The sequence below is a fragment of the Electrona antarctica genome (assembly GCF_951216825.1).
Source record: "Electrona antarctica genome assembly, chromosome: 18".
Taxonomy (NCBI): domain Eukaryota; kingdom Metazoa; phylum Chordata; class Actinopteri; order Myctophiformes; family Myctophidae; genus Electrona; species Electrona antarctica.
In genome coordinates, this window is record NC_136799.1 from 37,331,629 (window position 1) to 37,348,098 (window position 16,470).

Below are 16,470 nucleotides of genomic sequence, written 5' to 3' on the forward strand. Positions count from 1 at the left end.
TGGTTAGTGGCTGACCGAGAGCTGTTAGTGAGCTGACAGGGATCCCAACATGCCTCACGGGGAATCTCTTTGTCCAAACTGCCACACAAGCTCTGTTTTGTTTCCTCTTTGAAATCGCTGCCGCCTCACCAAACACACACACACACACACACACACACACACACACTGGGAAAAGGGCAGACTCGCCAGGGCGCAACGGGGCCACAGCTTCCGCAGGCGACATGCAAACACCCAGCACTGAGACATCTCGCACCCCATGCCAGCCAGTGGTGGTCTGGCTCCCCCCAGTAATAGCCCTGCCACAAAGAAGCTGCAGCCAAGCAGAACCAACAGTCTATTCACAGGGGCCGGGGGGGTTGTGGGGGAGGGTGGGGCAGTTTGGGGGGGTGACAGATGCAGCCAGGCAAGACGGAGGTGGCACAGGTGGGCCAACTGCTCTGTGGCAGGCCCACTGTTCTGCATCATGGCGGGCACGGTTCCCGCGTCTGACCAAACCCTCGTGAACTTCCTCATCCTCGTAATGGGCTTCTTTAAATGTTCTCCACTGAGTACTTCAGTATTAACCTATTGAGGAGCTTGGCTGCACTTACCTGCAACGCTTTGGACAGCTAGCCAGACGGGGCATAATAACGCTCCAATCCATTTTGGATCTCTGATTTCAGGTGGCCGGCGCGCGTGACGTGATGTCAGTCACAGGTGATGGCGTATTCTACAACTTATGACGCCACGGTTTCAGAACAATCCGATCCCCATGTTCTTCCATTGTAATAAAATAGAATTAATATATTTAAAAGAATATATACTATGTGAAATAAAATGCACAAAGGTGCTTCCTTGGCCTACTGGCAGCGGACACAAGAAACTGATCGGTCCAGCGGTTTGCAAGATTATCCCTGGACAAGCAAACACACACCCTCTTATAAATTACTCGCCATAAAAAAAGCACAGTAATGGCCTGAAAAGGAGATTGAGACATTCTGTTAGTCTGCTACTGTTTTTCTTTTTTTTTTGTGCATGTGTTGTTTTAAGAGACTATTTTGAGGCATGGCACGAGAGACATGAATCAACTTCACGGGCAACTCCCCCAAAAGCAGAGGAAATATGTAAATCACAAGAGTGAGAAGCTACCAAATGCTTCCCCAGCTCAGCCCAAGAAGCTGCCTTTCCAAAATGTCTGGCAGTGATTCTGCGACTCCAATACGTATCTTATAACAGCCTTATGAAACATCCTCCTATGTAACACAAGATGACCATATTACTGTCATGTCATAGCTTCTTCTGACATGGCGTTTAAAGCCTGGTGATCACAGCCTCAGAAGCATACAGAAGGTCATTTGCAGGTGATCAAACACCAGTGGCGCCGTCAGGACGTAAAATCTGCGGGGAGATTATGTGTGTGTGTGTGTGGGGGGGACGGGGACGGGGGACGTACGTCATGACTCACATTGTTGTGTATTAGCCCGTTTGACCCCTTGATCGAGTTGAGACTAAGAGAAACTGCAGTTACTACACATGCTACGCATGCCAACACACGACGACTATTGCGCAGCAAGATTGAAGCGGTGCTAGACCATAGCATGCACCAGCGCCGGTCGGAGAAAAAGAAATAAGACAAATAGTGCGGGGACATTCAGACCCAAATGACACCCCCTCCGGTGCCTATGTCAAACACCTCGACCAGATAAACCGCTGATGAGGCTCAAGCATGGAGTCTCTGACCAACAAATCAACAGAATACACCAAGCCAAAACAGAGAGGGGGGGGGGGGGGGGAGCTGAGTGTACCAGTGCGTGAGTCAGAGAGAGAGAGAGAGAGAGTGGTGTTTTGACAGAGAGAGTCCCCCAAGCCAAACAAACCACTACCATGTGTGTGTTTACAAGCCCGGACTGCATACAGGGGATGCTATGTTCAAATCGATGGCTAGAGGAGGGTTGTTGGAGCGGTGCTACAAGCTCTGCCTTAATTTCTTGCCGCGTGTGAAGAGGCAGCATGATCAGTGTCTCTCTCACGCTGAGGGGGAGTCGGGGGCTGCAGTATACGTAGGCACGCCGCATGCACGTACGCACGTACGCACACCCTCTAGCCATCCATCACACGCCGAAGGAGCATTCTTCTGACGCAGCGAGTGGTTTAATAACCACTTGTTTCCATGGGACGGGGATGGGCGGATGCTCGTTTTGCTCACCGCCACTGTAGCGTCCAAAATGACCCCGCCACTAAGCTAATAAGATCCTAACCACACAGTCCCCGCAGTCTGGTCATAGAGGAAGTACCGACTGATAATAGACAATGGGAGATTTCTGCCCAGACTTCTAGATAAACAAGATAATTATCACGCGCGCGCGCGCACACGCACGCACGCACGCACGCACGCACGCACGCACGCACGCAGGCACATGCGCAAGCAGATGCAGACAAGACACATGGGCTCATGTGTTGGCACATGAGTGGTGGCACACAAATGCACATGTATACACATCGGGGTTCAAGCAGGGATCTGTGCCTTGGCTTTTGATCCCCCACCCCCCCCCCCCCCCCCCCCCCCCATCAACCCCCCCGACCGCATGTCCGACCGTTGTTTCCACATGTCGGTCCCTTGGTGTGTCTAATCTGCGTGTGCATCTCGCTACAAAACGGTTGTGAGTAGTTGCATGAAACCATTATCCCCAATGGCAGTTGCATTGAGTTGCATTGGTGCGGTACTTTGGGCCTAAGCATGCACATGTGTGCATGAGTGTGTCGTGTGTGTGTGTGTGTGTGTGTGAAGACACACACACACACACGACACACTCATGCACCCACACTGTGCGTTAGTGGCCTCTTCCTTAATGAGAGGCCATCAGAGAGGGCGGGGGTGTGAGAACGCATAAGCTGCAGAAAAATGTTGTTTACGGTTTTCAGCACTGTGCGTTTATATGTCCTCCTCCTCTGGACTCCGGCCTGGGAACGGTGGGAGTTACGGAACATACCAGATTCACAGTATATGTATCATGACTGACAACGGTCTTCAGCCAAAGACTATAATGTACCAGGAACATGCTTCCTAGGGGGATTTTCCCCGAGCAAACAGCTGAGTGCAAACATCCCGACTCGGAGCCAAGAACTAACTGTAAATGCTCTGTAACTCTATGTTGTTGTGCTTTGCAGAGCTCATAATCTCAGACATTTTTTTTTCCATGGCGTTTTGCCAGCCACAGTCAGCTACTGCACTGTCTATCCAAAGCACCGCACTTTGACTGAAATGTCGCCAAATCACGTAGAGGGAGAACCTTTTTTTTTGGGTCACATGGCCTTAGAATGGGCCGCTGTCGTGTCGAGCTGAACAAATTTCCTCCAGAACTTCAGCAACGTGCCGTGAGTGAGTCCAGATTAGTTTTTCTGGCATGGGGAGGCTTGTTGAGTAATAAAGCAGATGAAACTTACCAAACGCACGCACACGTGCGCACACACTCTTTTGAGGTTGACAGCAATTTTAACACAGACTCAACAGCAAGCTCACGTCTCGCTGCACTGCATTGCAAACTTGTCGATTAACAATTCTTGTTGTGCGATACCGAAACTAAGAACAAATCTGGCCTAAATCTAACTCTTACGCTTAACCGCAACCTAAACCTAACCTCTAAATGCCTAATCCTACAAATCTATCCTCATTTTAAGCCTAATTCCCCAAATCTCTTTTAACCAACCATTTTATCTTGTGAGGAGGACCAGGAAAATTGGCCTCGTATAGAATGTGTATTTCTCAAATTCTACTATACTTGTGGGGACATTTGGCCCCCACACAGGTTTAGTAACACAAGTATGCGCACTCTGTACACACACACACAGACACATGGACACAACGTTTTCAGAGAGTTTACTTAATGGCACTCTCCTCAAATATGCTCTTATTGTGTAAATGTCAGTCTGGGAGCAACGTCCACTTCAGGACCTGTCCATCTCTCAAACACCTCGCACTCAACAGAGTGGAACAAATACCCCCACAACAACAACAACACCAACATTCTTCCCTTTAGAAGTGTCAATCAATGAGACGGCTAAGGGAGATGGGGGTAAACACACATTCTTGTATTCCACTTTCTCTGAAGCCCCCGCATTTAAAAGGACGCCTCGAGCCGAAACGCTGCGGTGCCAGACCGCCTCGCAAGTTGTCTTATCTTCTCTGGTGTCACTCGTGGGTTTTGCTCACTGCTAAACTCCTGGCAGAGGGCGAGCATTCGTCTGTCCGACACGCTATACCGTTACGAATTAGACACGCAGCGCTTTGTGTTTTTAGGACCCCCAGCCCTTCATGTCTCCATCCACAGTACAAGCAAATCTGTCTCTTTTAATGGACACGCTCTCCCTTCTGCTGCTCTATCTGTCTCTCTCTCTCTCTCTCTGTGTACACTGTTCTCTCTTCCGGAATCATCAATCTTACTCTTTCCCACTCATTCTTTCCATCAGCTTCGCCTCACTGTCGCTTTCTTTCTCTCTCTCCCCTTCACTCCAACCCTGCTCTGGATGCTGGCAACTTGGCATAGGAAGTGCAGTGGACCACACTGCAGTACGTGCCAGGCCCCTGTGGCCCTGTGATTTTTCACAGGTAGCGCCGACTCTCAGCATGACTCCAGCTGCAAATGACTCATCGAAGAGTAAATATTCAAGGCACGACAGTGCATATAAGCTCAAGTATGCACTGTCTGGGAAATCAGATTCATAGCATGCCGTGTTCTACTCAAGGTGATTTGTATCGGGCGCAAAAGCTTATGAGCCACAGCAGTTAGCAGTAGTAGTGTACTTTATGTCAATGTTTATATTCCACATGGAACCCAAATGGAAAGATAAAATGCTGTTATGTAAATGCAACACAGCGAGGGTGAATCTATTTCACATTCTGATATCAATCTCCCGTATCTCAAAACGTAGCTAAATGGCTTTGCCAAGCATTTTTGCTGCTGCTCGGGTTGCCACCGCCAATTGTATGGTTGCGAGGAGGGGGTCATTTGAAGGTTATACCTGCGGCCTCCTGGCACTGGCTGCGGTTGATGTAGGAGAAGTGATGGTGACAGCTCTGGGACTCACACACGCAGCCCTCAGCTGTCAGGTTACATCCAGAGAACATGCACGCCGGGTTGGACGGCCCCACAAACTTCTCCCTGTGCCTCTCCCGGTGCTCGTGTCTCCGACCCTCTGGAAGTCAGATGCAGGCGCACACACACACACACACACACACACACACACGCGCGCACACACGCACACACACGCCACAGTGATCGGTGAGTCACAGACAATGGCACCACAGAAGAGTGAGTGTGGCGGCACTAGACAAACCCTGAACATGTGTCATCATCACTATGATTTGTACTTCGCATTAGTCACCTAAAGAGCCACATCTGCTGTGGATTAACTACTCTCAATGGATGGCATTCTTCCCCTTCTGTCTAACTGGAAGTCTGTGCCTGGTGTTTTGCGTGTGTGTGTGTGTGTGTGTGTGTGTGTGTGTGTGCGTAGTAGTACCCTTCAAACACTCCCAACGTCCGTTGGCCATCTAAACAACGTTGGCCAGGACATCGATATGACGTCTATCAGTGGGGGCTGACGTGTAATTTCTGTTGATGTCTGTAATTTGACAGACTTCGTTTCAAATGATAAATTGCCATCTCTGGAGTTAAGAGATTGCACAATTTCAAAACATATCGTTTCACACAATAACGGTATTGTATCATCTTTATATATTGCATCACGGGGAAGCGGGGATGGGTCCGAAAGTGGTCACTATTGAATTAATAATAAGGTCCATCTCAGTCACACCGGCGGTTTACATATTGTTTGATCGGTACATTGTTGCGTGCATTTGTGCGTGCGTGTGTGTGTGTGTATGTGTGTGTGTACTTGGGGGAGCACCCACCTGGTTTACTGGCCTTCAGGCAGGTCTCTTGGTCTGGGTAGGTGAAGGAGCCCAGGCAGGAATGCCGTGCGTCACACACACACTGACCCCCGGCTCTGTCGCAACCTGTCATCAAGGGACAGCGTTCGTCCTCCAAGCCCGCTTCCGGAAAGTCAGGGAGCGCTGTTGGAGGTTCAGAAGGAACTAATTTAACATAACATGACATGGTGGCCAGAAAGACGGTCCACTCTCCCTATGTTTCGTTATAAGAGAACTATAACTAGAGTTATTTGAGAATAAGAGAGGACCAGGCCAGGAGCAGCAAAACGAGGAACAGTTTGAACCACTGTAAGCCTATTTTATATTTCACCGGCGCCATTTGAAAACGGGTCAATCTAAAAGCTCACAATGTGTCACATTGAAAAGTGTTTCTAGATCAGATTTTCAAAAGATTTAGGAAAACCTCGACAATATTATGGACATCTTTTCAGGTGGGCGTCTGTGGCCAAATAATACGTATCAATTTGGGGCGCCCTTGACATGAAAACAGTTTGAGAACAACAACCACTGCTTTAGGGAGCGCTGTGTGCTAAAGGGAGACCACATAACGCTTGGCTTCTGTTGCAACACATCCCACACGGAGGGATCATCATTACTGAAATGACCTAGAGCAGAGCTGCTGGCCGGCCTCCGTGTCGTGCTGCGCTGCCTCGGCCAGTTGAGTCCATTTGTTTGCTTTTGTCCCACAGTGTGGGGGCCCTCCCAGGGTGTCCATCTGCTCCAGTGCAGAGCTCCTCTCCTCTACTCAAGGTCAATTGCGCCATACCTCACTTACACCAATGCATTACAACCCTCGTTCTGGCCTATTGAGCTTTTAAACATGAGAGCTTACGGTGGGAGAGAGTGGGTAAGGGGGCACCCCCCTCACCACCCCCCCCCCCCCCCCCCCTCCACCCGCCCATACCAAATGAGTTAAATAACCAGCACATCCCAGGGAGCGGAGGATTACAAAAAAAAAAAACCTCCCCGTCCCCCAGTATCAGCGGCCACGGTCTCTTTCACTTCATGTACATGCACAAACGAGCACACACATAAACACATACTATACGTATATACAAAGAGTTCAGACACCATTCCCCACTGACTCTGATTTAGGACCCTGGCACGGTGGTCAGGCTCATTGCCCGTCTGCTGGCAGCAGGCCAAGACACAGTAACACCAAATAACCCCCCACCCCCACCCAACCCCCCACCCCCACCCAACCAAGCACTGTTGGACCTCTTTCTGTCTACACGGGTTTGGAACTGCTGTCCCTTGCCTTTGACACCCTAGACCAGGGGTGGGCAGCTTTGACGATGGAGAGGGCCACTACATTTCCACACTCAACTCCAGAGGGCCACATTGCATATTACTGTCGTAGCAAAAAATAGCCGATCTACAAGCTCAAAACGCGTCACACTGCAACGCGTTTTGAGCTTGTAGATCAGCTATTTTTTTGCTATATTTGAGTTGAAATCATGAATAATTATTTGCCATTTTAAATTAAATTAAATTAAATCCTAAAAAGGAACCTTTTTTATTTAATTTAAAATGCATGTAGTTATAGTTATGTTAGCTTTATGAACTAAATACAAATACATTGGACATAAAAAGTAATTACTAGTAATATTAATTGATTATTAATATATCAGTATTCTGATATTAACTTGCGGGGAAGTGATGGTGGGGGCCACATGTGGCCCCTGAGCCGCCAGTTGCTGTATGTATACCTGGTTCTGATCAAGGTTCTGATTTTGCCCTTTAACCCATTAAGACCTGAGGCCAATTCTAAAAATGTCTTCTAAATATTTTCCAAAAAAAAAGGAGCTCCCAGAAGCAAATATTTGAGTTCAAACAATATTAAAAGATTTATTTTCTTTTTCAAAAATAGCAGATCTACAAGCTGACGCACTATGAGCTTGTATAGCTGCTATTTTTGAATAGCCAAAGACGAACCAATGTGCTATAGCCTACCGTATATTGGCTAAAATCTAAAATGACAGTACAGATGCTTTCCGGGAGTTTTTCCGTTGCCACTGTCAGTGGGGGACGTTGGGTCACTGCTCTATACGTAATATGTATCGAGACATCCTTGCTCTGATTTGGCACTATAATAGAATTGAATTGAATAATGTACAGTTGGAGGCCATCGATATTGTCCTTTTCTTTTTGCTGAGGTTTGCGTGATCTGCGCAAAAGGACAGTTAACCCATTTTGGGCGGGAACCCCTTTTGGTGTTTTAAACATTACATTACAACAATTTAGCTATTGAAAAATAGCAGATCTACAAGCTCATAGCGCGCCACCGAGTGGCGCGCTACAAGCTTGTAGGTCTGCTATTTTTGAAAAATCGTGAAAATATTTATTTCAGAAAACTGGAGGATTTAGAAGGATTTTTTTAAATTTTGAGGTCAGGCCTAAATGGGTCAAATGATAAGGGACAATATCGGTGGCACCCAACTGTAATGATAGACAAACAACATTGCACAGAAACACTCATAGCATTATCCTGCTACTAACATAAATCAATTCAAGTAGTGTCTGACTAAGTGAGCGACGACGGTTCCGCAGAATCAGAATCCCTTTCAACCACCGTGAGCTAGCTTGGAGAAACAACAATGGAACGAGTCAAAATGATGGCGTAGGAAAGGAATGCCCCTGCTTTCCTTTTAAGTACTGTAAATAGTAATAAAAGTCACATGCTGATTCCTAATAATCCAAAACAGATATCATCAACTTGATGTTTGTTTTCTGTTCAGGAGGTACTAGCTTAAACCAGAATGACTGCGAAAGCTGCCATCTTATGCAGAACGGCAAGCGGTTATTTTATTTTCGCAATGCTCGGTTCAAGGTTGTGTGCAACTTGACTTATGCCCGCCTATTTCATAAGACACATCACGTCACAAAAACTGCAATGTTCACAATTTCTTTCATTTTAGATTTTTGTTTTTATTGTTTTCCCAAAATAGGGACGCCAGGTAGAAAGTGGTTAACCACTTTCTTCAGATTTCCATAGTTCCCTGTACATCTCTGCTGGAGATTTGTTTTGTTTCAGTGCCTTGCTCAAGGGCAGCTTGGCAAAGTTGGTGGGCGATGTAGATAATAGTACCAGCAGCCCTTCATTCACCAGTTTACAGCTACTGTAGAATACAACCTGTCGGTGCCAGGGATCGAACCAGCAACCGTTGAGTCACTAGCGGCCTTCTTACAGTAAGGCCAACCTGGCTGCCACCCCAGCAGACAGTGGGTGAGAGGGTGATGGCAGATGCTGATGGCCCCTATGTGACATACTGTAAGACAGCCCAGCTCAGGGAAGTTGAATGGGAAAGCGAAGGAAGAGTGGATGACAATAATATCTTTGCCATTGAAAGGTCGTCTAGAGTCTGTCTGTCTGTCTTAGGCTCCCCAGACACACTAGCACTAGACAGTCAGAACACAAGAGCCTTTTCAACCCCACCCCCAGCCTCCCACTCCACCTAGGCAAAACGTTCTCCATGGTTTCCCTTTCACCTTAAAATGATCCTCACCTCAACATTTTTTCCACACCGAGGCCTTCCTGTGCCTGCCTGGGAGAGTATTTTCATTGAGAAGGTGGTGGTTGTCTCTGTGTGGGGTGCTAAATCTGGCACGCAGGAGAAGGAGGGGGGTGCAGACATAATACATGAATGATTATGGTTGGGGGGTGGGGGGGGGGGTAGTCTGTTATTATTAGCTAATGATTACTTTGAACCTAGAGAGAAAGAAACCACCATTATCCTTTTGTGTCAGCTGGGTCTAGTATGGCTCGACCCTGTTCTGATCTAGGCCAGGTTCGGTGTGGTGTGATGTGGTCTGGCCAGGTCAGTTATATGGTCTGGACTGGCTCCAGTTGTTTCTGGCCTGGCGAGGCTCTCGCTCTGGGCTCTGCGGGCATGTCTCGGGGGACCCCCTCACTCAGCCACGGAGACTGCTTGTCTTGGCATCCAGTGCCAGGATGAGAACGCTGACCTCCGAAGGCCCCCCCGGCTGATAGCGAGCTAAAAAGGAAGTCTTTGAAACATTAGATAATGCTGTAGGAAGGAGGACGAAGGCGTAAAGTGGACAGCGCGTCCGGTCCCTTTAGGACAGGCGGTCAGTCAGGTGGTATGTTAAGTGGCCCTAGAGCGGGGCGAGTCCCTTTAGGACAGACGGTCCCTTTAGGACAGACGGTCAGTCAGGTGGTATGTTAAGTGGCCCTAGAGCGGGGCGAGTGTGTGGGCGGGTGTCGGAGGACGGGACCGTGAACGCAGCGAAGAACGTCAAACTCAAAATAAAGCGTCTTGCTCTTGCTACTATAGTTCGGCGGAGTTGAAAGATAGCTGGCTGGGTGTGATTATGGTGAGGGAGGCCCAGGATGCAACGCAGCACTAGCTGATGTTTATAGTCCCACAAGGAGATTAATAAATAACTCTCCCTTGATAGCAGGAACTGACGGTGACAACAAGACACTTGAGAGAGGCAGCAGCGTCCGCCTGCCGCATGTCACTTTCACTTTCACTTCAACCATGTTAGGGAATTCCTGTTTCCTATAGTTTTTTTTAGCTATTCCAAATCCAATTCCACGACTTCTCCATAAATACTTGTCATCACATCACAATGTTCTCCCTTTCACTGAATGTCCCAAGCGCCTCCTGGTTCACAACGCTTGTTATGTCTCCAAACCTGACACCTACTCTATGCCATATATTGACCAATGACCAGTGACCACCCAGAAAAAGAGAAAGTAAAGGCTGTGAGCAGAAAAGCAGGGATCAGAGAGCGGAAGCATTTAGCCCCTACTCCCTGATTGCGAGCCTAATCACTTTAAGACGTTGGCCCCCGGTTCGAGGAGGGGAATCGTGGATGATCAGCCTCCAAGTTAGCCAGCGGCCTGACGATTGTGGCCCCTGCAAACACACTGGGAGGTGTTGACTTACCCCCACCGAGACCCTTGGGAGGAGAGTGTGCGTGTGTCGGTGTATCTGTGTATGTTTGTGTGGGTGGCTGGGGGGGAGGGGGGGGGGGGGGTAGCAGCATGCTCCAACATCTCGGAGCCATGAGACCATGGGCATGACACAATCGGAAGAACCATTAGCTCTCCTGCCCTCTTCCAAAGCTGTTAATATGCAGAAAGGCTCCCGCAGCATGGAGGAGGTGGTGGTGTGTTCTGTCTTCCAGACCCCATGCAACAAAACCTGTATATAATTTGTAAATGAGGCCCAATCAGCAGTAGCATCTCCTGGGATGCCCAGGGGCCAGAAACTCATACCCCAAAAAGCTGCGAGCCCCCTAACCCGGACCGCCCCATAGAAGCCAGGGGCAGACGGAGGGCAGGGTCAAGGGGGGCAGGACGCCCTGTAGGGCTGCTTTCTCTCTCCTCTGGTCCTGTCAGTCCCTTTAAATCACTCTGGGGCTGTCTGGAGACAGTACAGGTGGAGGGTATACCGGGGGGGGTCCTTATAAACAAGCTACTCATCTCAAAGGGGGAGGTCACTTGCTCCTTCAACTCATTCAGAGACTTAAACAATAGACATCTCGTACCTCACACAGAGGCACACATTTTTTTGAAGCTCAAACCTACTTCTGTTTAGAGTGGGATAGGGACTAGCACTGTACTGTCTGTAACTCATATAGGTTTGTAACTTTGTCTGATGAAAACTTGCTGGAGAGACTTTTGCAATGTTTCAGCCAAGCCCTGGGGAGGGGATCCACAAAGAACTATAGCCCATTGATTGTGTAATCAATTCCTCCATGCCAAGGGATGGCTTATTTATTTCAGAATCAAATTAAGACTGCATAATGTGTGTGTGTGTGTGGGGGGGGGGCACAATTGAACCATTCAGTGTTGGTGGAGGACACTATGTGCAGCACAGTCCCAAGACTTTCAAAAATCACACAAATGAAAATGGTCATTTGGTCGATTCAGTGTCTTTTTTTTTTTAGATGTCTAGTCGAATTATAGCAAAGCAAATTAAAACTTTACGAGAGCTGACGTGCAGACCATGGTGCCAAGTTGCCAACGGCTGTGTTGCCAAAGTTATTGCTATGCTTGTTATAGCTGTACAAGAGCGACCGAGGCAAGGCTTGAAGTTGAAGGAGCCTAGTGAGCAGTTGAACATGAGTAGTGGTGGAAAGTACATTTACTTAAGTACTGTACTTGGGGGTACAATTTTTAGGTACTTTTACTTTACTGGAGTATTTCCACTTACTTCTAACTGCATCTCAGAGGCAAATATTGTTTACTCCACAATTATTTGAAAACTTCAGTTACTAGTTACTTCAACCCTATACTATACTGTATATATATTTCTGGCATTTGAAAATAGCCGATCTACAAAACTGGAAATGGGAGTAGGCTACTTTCTACCTTTGGTACTTTAAGTAGGCTACACTTTGATACCAATACTTTTGTACTTTTACTTTTACTTGAGAAAATGTGGAATTCCGGACTTTTACTTGTAACAGAGTATTTCTATATTGCAGTATGATACTTTGACTCAAGTACAAAATGTGAGCATGATCCGATGATGAAGTCTAGTGGGAGTTGAACATGAGTCCTCTCTCAAGAGAGAGCCCTTTAGACTAGAGAGCTGCTGCATGCATGGGCAGCTGCTCTGTGCACAAGTGGGCAGCACAGCAGTGACAACACTGCATGGCTACTATACATGCAATATGAGGACACTTTAAGCCAGGGATGATGCCCTCAAGACACCAGGACATAAATATCGTGTGATTTAATTAATATGCGTTTCAACTGTCAACAACTGTGTGATAGCAATTAGGCTATTTTATGTCCAATGCAGAGTAGCGCATAGCCACGCACATGTCCCATCCGATTCACTGATATCACTGCATATTTTATAGGACAATCACTGTCCTCAAACGTTTACATTTCAAGGTGTCCCCTTAACTTTCTGACAGTATGCCGTCAGAGTTAAAGAGTAAGTAAGGGTCCATTTATTTTAAAAGGAACCCCTATAGAGCCTGTAGGGTGCCTGTCGAAATCCACTTTGAGAATGAAAACACTGTGTTCTTCCAGGTCTACTATAGGATAAAATACGCACCTTTACACACGCCGACCTCGGGGACGACCGCGGCTCCGGTCCTGTTGACGGAGGCGCACGTCAGTCCCAGGGCGCAGTAGCCCAGCTCCCAGCCCTGGCCGCCGCAGGGCTCCCATTCCAGCCGCGCGCACAGCAGCTCGCAGCATCCGCATGGGTCCCTGGCCTCGCTGCGGCCACCGTCGCAGACATGCGGCGCTGCTGCCGCTGCTGCTGCTGCTGCTTTGACGGGACACGTCCTGAGATCACATGGCGTGCATTCGTGCGCCTCCAGCGACCGCACCAGAAACAAGACGTTCAACAGTAACGATGCGACCGAACATTTGTTGAACATATTTTTAAAATGTGTGGATGAGCCTTCTTTTGCTCCCCTCCTGTCAAATTATAAGCCACATAAAACTCCGCGCTGTGACTTTTTAGGCTAGACTCCAAACTTACCAACAACAACCCCCCCCCCCAAAAAAGCCAAATATTCTCTCTTCGAAAACCTGATCAAAGTTGTGTGTGGACCTGCGTAGCCTACTGCCTTTGCCTGATCTACAGTAGGCACAGGCTCCACACCACCACCACCACCACCACAGCAAAGTGTGCTGATGCGAAATCACGAGCAGTCAACGTTATGGGAGGCAATATCCAAAGGTTCTTCAGTGCCGAGAGCAGGTAGACAAGACAGACGCACTTCCAAAGTCTAACCTCTTGTCAGAGAAAGTGTGTAGTAGTAGTAGTAGTAGTAGTACATCCCAGACAGACGCAGCCTAAAAAGGACGAGTAGTTTTCGGCTCGGTGTGGTGGAGGAGAGAGAGCGGAGGATCCACGTTAGACAGTCAAGCAGCGACACACACGGGGAAAAGCAATGTGAGTCCTAAATTGACATACATGCATATAGAAATTAGCGGTAGCCCTCCTCCTTGACGGACACACGCACCGACCAGTCACAAGTTGAGAATGGAGGGAGGATTTGAACAGGGATAATATATCGGCAAGCCTCCTTTTTTCCCGTTGCGCAATGAAACGAATGCAACTTTTTATCATCATCTGAAACTAGTCTAAAACAATTATGTGACATAAATTTCGTTTGTTTTTTGTTTTATTGGGGGGGGGGGGGCAATTATCTTGACAGTAGCCTATTATGACGCAAATGTTACACAAAATCTTCTCTTTAATACAGTGCACGTGCAGAATTGTTTGATTGATTGATTGAATATGTATTAACAGTTTGCAGAAAAAAGCACAGGAAAGTACCTACAGTTCAATACAAAGTCTGCAGTGATAAGAGGATTTAAACCCAAGAAAACACAGGCTATGGTTGCTTGTTCAAGTTGTTTCCATTGGGGTCCTTCACACTCAATTGATCAAAAGAAACATTCACTCACTCTGAAATAATTAAGGTCAAGCAGAGGATGATCATTAATAATGCATTGTCATATAGGCCTTAATGGACTTTGCTATCACCCCCCCCCCCCCCCCCCCCCCCCCTCCCCCAAAAAGCCAAATATTCTCTCTTCGAAAACCTGATCAAAGTTGTGTGTGGACCTGCGTAGCCTACTGCCTTTGCCTGATCTACAGTAGGCACAGGCTCCACACCACCACCACCACCACAGCAAAGTGTGCTGATGCGAAAGACAAGACAGACGCACTTCCAAAGTCTAACCTCTTGTCAGAGAAAGTGTGTAGTAGTAGTAGTAGTAGTAGTAGTAGTACATCCCAGACAGACGATTGATCAAAAGAAACATTCACTCACTCTGAAATAATTAAGGTCAAGCAGAGGATGATCATTAATAATGTCATATAGGCCTTAATGGACTTTGCTATCAAGCGAATGTACAGCATCCTTTCAACAGCCTCCAGATTGGCCACATGCAGCCCTTTGTTGTTCAAACAATACAATCACTATGTCTGTCAAAGCGTTGTAATACACTATCATGTGACATTTCAACTCTTATCAGTGCTATATATCAGCCAACAGGTGTGTGCGCACAGTGTGTGTGTGTGTGTGTGTGTGTGTGTGTGTGTGTGTGTGTGTGTGTGTGTGTGTGTGTGTGTGTGTGTGTGTGTGTGTGTGTGTGTGTGTGTGTGTGTGTGTGTGTGTGTGTGTGTGTGTGTGTGTGTGTGTGATTTCTGTAGTTGCATTGTGTATGCAGGTGAAAGGTTACAATACTGTGCGTGCGTGTGCTGAAGGATGAATGTGACATAATGTGACAAACATGTAACTGCCACATACACTCAAAAAATCACACCCGTGTGAACTGGGTGACCATAGCAACCATGCTCATTTTTTGGTACGAACAGACAGACAGACAAACAGACAGACACGTAAACTAACAAAGCCAGTTGTAGGAGTGGTTTGCACCACTCAAAAATATATAGGGTTAAATCTCGCTCTGGGACTGGGGACACTTCGACTCATTGCTGAGAGCTGGAATCGTACCCGGAACCTCTGGAGTCCTATAGGCACTAATCATTCAGTGCCATGGCCGCCCCATACGTGCCTGCAGCAGTCCTTCAGTGCGACGAACACACACAGTGTGGGAACATGAAGTTTAAACAATACTTCTTCTTCAATGCAACACAATAACATCAGTCTTGAGTGTGTCCAGTGGGGAAAGTAACTCACTAAACTCTAATCACATTCATGTTGGCCTGGGCTGCTAATGTCCTGCACCGTATATTATAAACGCATTAAACGGCATAACCAGGACGAGATGGCGGATTAAAAGGTCTGGTGGTGATCAAGAAGTATCGGGGATTATACTTTCCGTGACACGTTTCCTCCTGTGTCAACAACCACATGTCACATGGAAGGACTTTAATCGACAAAAGCCATCTTCCCACAAAACAGCACCTCGCTTCATGTGCAACATCTGCCTCGGAGCCCTGGTTCCCTCCAACACAAACACAGCATCCAGGAAACCGGCCTCGCGAGCGCGCATAATCAGGCCTCGCGAAAACACAAGCCCTGCTCTTGTCTCCCTCTGCGCCCTCCATCCTCAGGGCCCCCTCCTAGCCCCAACCCCTACCCCGCCATCTCCCCTCAGAGCTCCAGTCACAATGAGCTGACGACCCACTGACCGAGTGACCGCTGGCTGGGCATCCGCTGCTCTCAGACGACTGTCCGGACTGACCGGCACCTTTGGATAGTTTTGAGACTCGCGGCCCCCGGCCTCCTGGGGCCTCCATGCTGGCTCATTTGACTTCATGGCCTTTCAACCACGGCCAACTCGCTGTGGTCAGAAGCCTCTCATGCTCCTATCAAGGACCAGAAGGTTTGCTTTGGCAGGCCAGAGGGACACAGGGTTTTATACACCGTCGCATGACAGAGTGGCGCCGCGAAAACGGCCAATCTACAAGCTCACAATGTGTCGTGATGCGGCGCGTTGTGAAAGTATAAGCATGTGAACACCCGCTACGCCCTGTTCCTCTCTATCTATAGTGCACGTAACAGAGGTCACTGCATGCTAATCTAGAACAACTGAGAAAAACACTGAAGCCCAGCTAGCGTCTTAA

General features: G+C 47.9%; 1 protein-coding gene across 1 annotated transcript in view; it reads right to left on the bottom strand.

Moving 5' to 3' along the window:
• Positions 1-13,803, bottom strand: part of LOC306941878 (cysteine-rich motor neuron 1 protein) — a 45,717-nt gene extending 31,914 nt beyond the window's left edge. The window contains 3 exon segments of the mRNA XM_079527518.1: positions 4,999-5,172; positions 5,891-6,052; positions 12,970-13,803. Coding sequence (XP_079383644.1) covers positions 4,999-5,172; positions 5,891-6,052; positions 12,970-13,300 — 667 coding nt within the window. The 5' untranslated portion in view covers positions 13,301-13,803.
• Positions 13,804-16,470: the final 2,667 nt, after the last annotated feature.